The sequence below is a fragment of the Panthera uncia genome, chromosome D1, assembly GCF_023721935.1.
Source record: "Panthera uncia isolate 11264 chromosome D1, Puncia_PCG_1.0, whole genome shotgun sequence".
In the NCBI taxonomy this organism is placed as follows: domain Eukaryota; kingdom Metazoa; phylum Chordata; class Mammalia; order Carnivora; family Felidae; genus Panthera; species Panthera uncia.
The window spans coordinates 52,282,027-52,283,865 of NC_064808.1; the positions used below are offsets into that span (position 1 = coordinate 52,282,027).

General features: G+C 39.2%; 1 protein-coding gene across 1 annotated transcript; it reads left to right on the forward strand.

Annotated features, from left to right (window-relative positions):
- The first annotated feature begins 288 nt into the window (after positions 1 to 288).
- Positions 289 to 1,233, forward strand: LOC125917053 (olfactory receptor 51F2). The gene is given in 1 exon segment (XM_049623310.1): positions 289 to 1,233. A coding segment is annotated over 1 exon segment (945 nt).
- Positions 1,234 to 1,839: the final 606 nt, after the last annotated feature.

The following is a 1,839-nucleotide window of genomic DNA, read 5'->3' on the forward strand; positions in this document are numbered from 1 at the left end:
AGTCTAGTAGGGAAAGGGTCACATAGTATAAACATAACTACCAACAAAGGGTTCTAGGACATAAAAATGATGGTCTGGGACACATACAAGAATGATACCTACTACAGAAGTTGAAATCTTACAATTCCTTTATTAATTTAAGTGAGTAATTCACTTTTACATAGTATATAAATATTCATCTTTGGTTTGTTTTTGATTGATAACATTATTTATAATTAGATTAATACAAAAAATATAGTTGTTGTTGTTTCAGAGTTTCATCTTGGAACTCTGTATTTTTAATCCAGCATGTCAAACTTCCAGAATATCACATCTACGTCCATCACTTTCCTGCTAACTGGTGTTCCTGGGCTGGAAGTCTTCCACACCTGGATCTCCATTCCTTTCTGCTTTCTCTACATAACCGCCCTCTCAGGAAATAGCCTGATTCTCTTTACCATTGTCACTCAGCCCAGCCTCCACGAACCCATGTATTATTTCCTCTCCATGCTGCCCACCACTGACCTCGGCCTGTCCATATCTACCCTGGTCACCATGTTGGGTATATTCTGGTTTGATTCCAGGGAGATCAGCTTTAATGCCTTCTTGTCACAGATGTTCTATATTAAACTCTTCACTGTCATGGAATCTTCAGTGTTGTTGGCCATGACCTTTGATCGTTTTGTGGCCATCTCTAATCCACTCAGGTATGCCACCATTTTAACTGATTCCAGAATAGCTCAAAGTGGAGTGGCAACTGTCATCAGGGGGACACTAATGCTAATACCAATGGTAGCTCTTCTTAAAAGACTGTCCTTCTGCCACAGCCATGTGCTCCACCACTCCTACTGCTTCCACCCTGATGTGATGAAGCTCTCGTGCACAGACACTAGGATCAACAATGCAGTTGGGTTGACTACCATGATCTCTACTGTTGGTGTTGACTCAATCCTCATCCTCCTTTCTTACATTTTGATTATTAAGACTGTCCTCAGCATTGCATCCCCAGAAGAGAGGAAGAAAGCCTTCAGCACATGTATTTCCCATATTGGGACTGCTGCTATTTTCTATTTTCCATTGATCAGTCTGTCCTTTGTTCACAGATTTGGGAAATGAGCCCCAGCCTATGTTCATACAATGATTGCTAACACCTACCTCCTGATCCCTCCTGTAATGAACTCCTTCATCTATAGTGTGAAGACCAAACAGATACACAGAGCTATGATAAAAATTCTCCATTCCAAAGATACATAGAATCATAGAATTCTAGTGGTCTACGTTATGAATTTAAAAACAAAACTTGTGATCATGAAACAAAAATTTAAAATTAAATCTGGAACATATGTAAAACATCAGCTACCTTGACCCTTTATTTTACAGATGAGGAGACAGAGACTTGAAGATAGAAAGGATGAATAGTGTAAAGTCCTAAGTCTAGAATTTCTCCTACCCACCACTGTTTGTTCTAAACTGTTTATCCTGCCAACAGACTATATCTTCTTACTTGGTCCTCTTTATAGCAGTTAGAATGACACATTATGAGAAAGCCACTCCTTTATGAGAAATAGGTAGTATTTTCTTAACTGTAATAATAATTTTTACTAACAGGGGCGCCTGGGTGACTCAGTCAGTTAAGCGATTGACTCTTGCTTTCAGCTCAGGTCATGATCTTGCAATTACTGAGTTCAAGCCCCACATCAGGCTCTGTACTGACAGTGCACAGCCTGCTTGTGACTCTCTCTCTCTCTCTCTCTCTCTGCCCCTCCCCCACTCTCTCTCTCTAATAAACTTAAAAAAATAATTTTTACAAACATTATTTCTTTTGACTAGTCATGGTTCTTAGTGTTTTTTTACATTTAT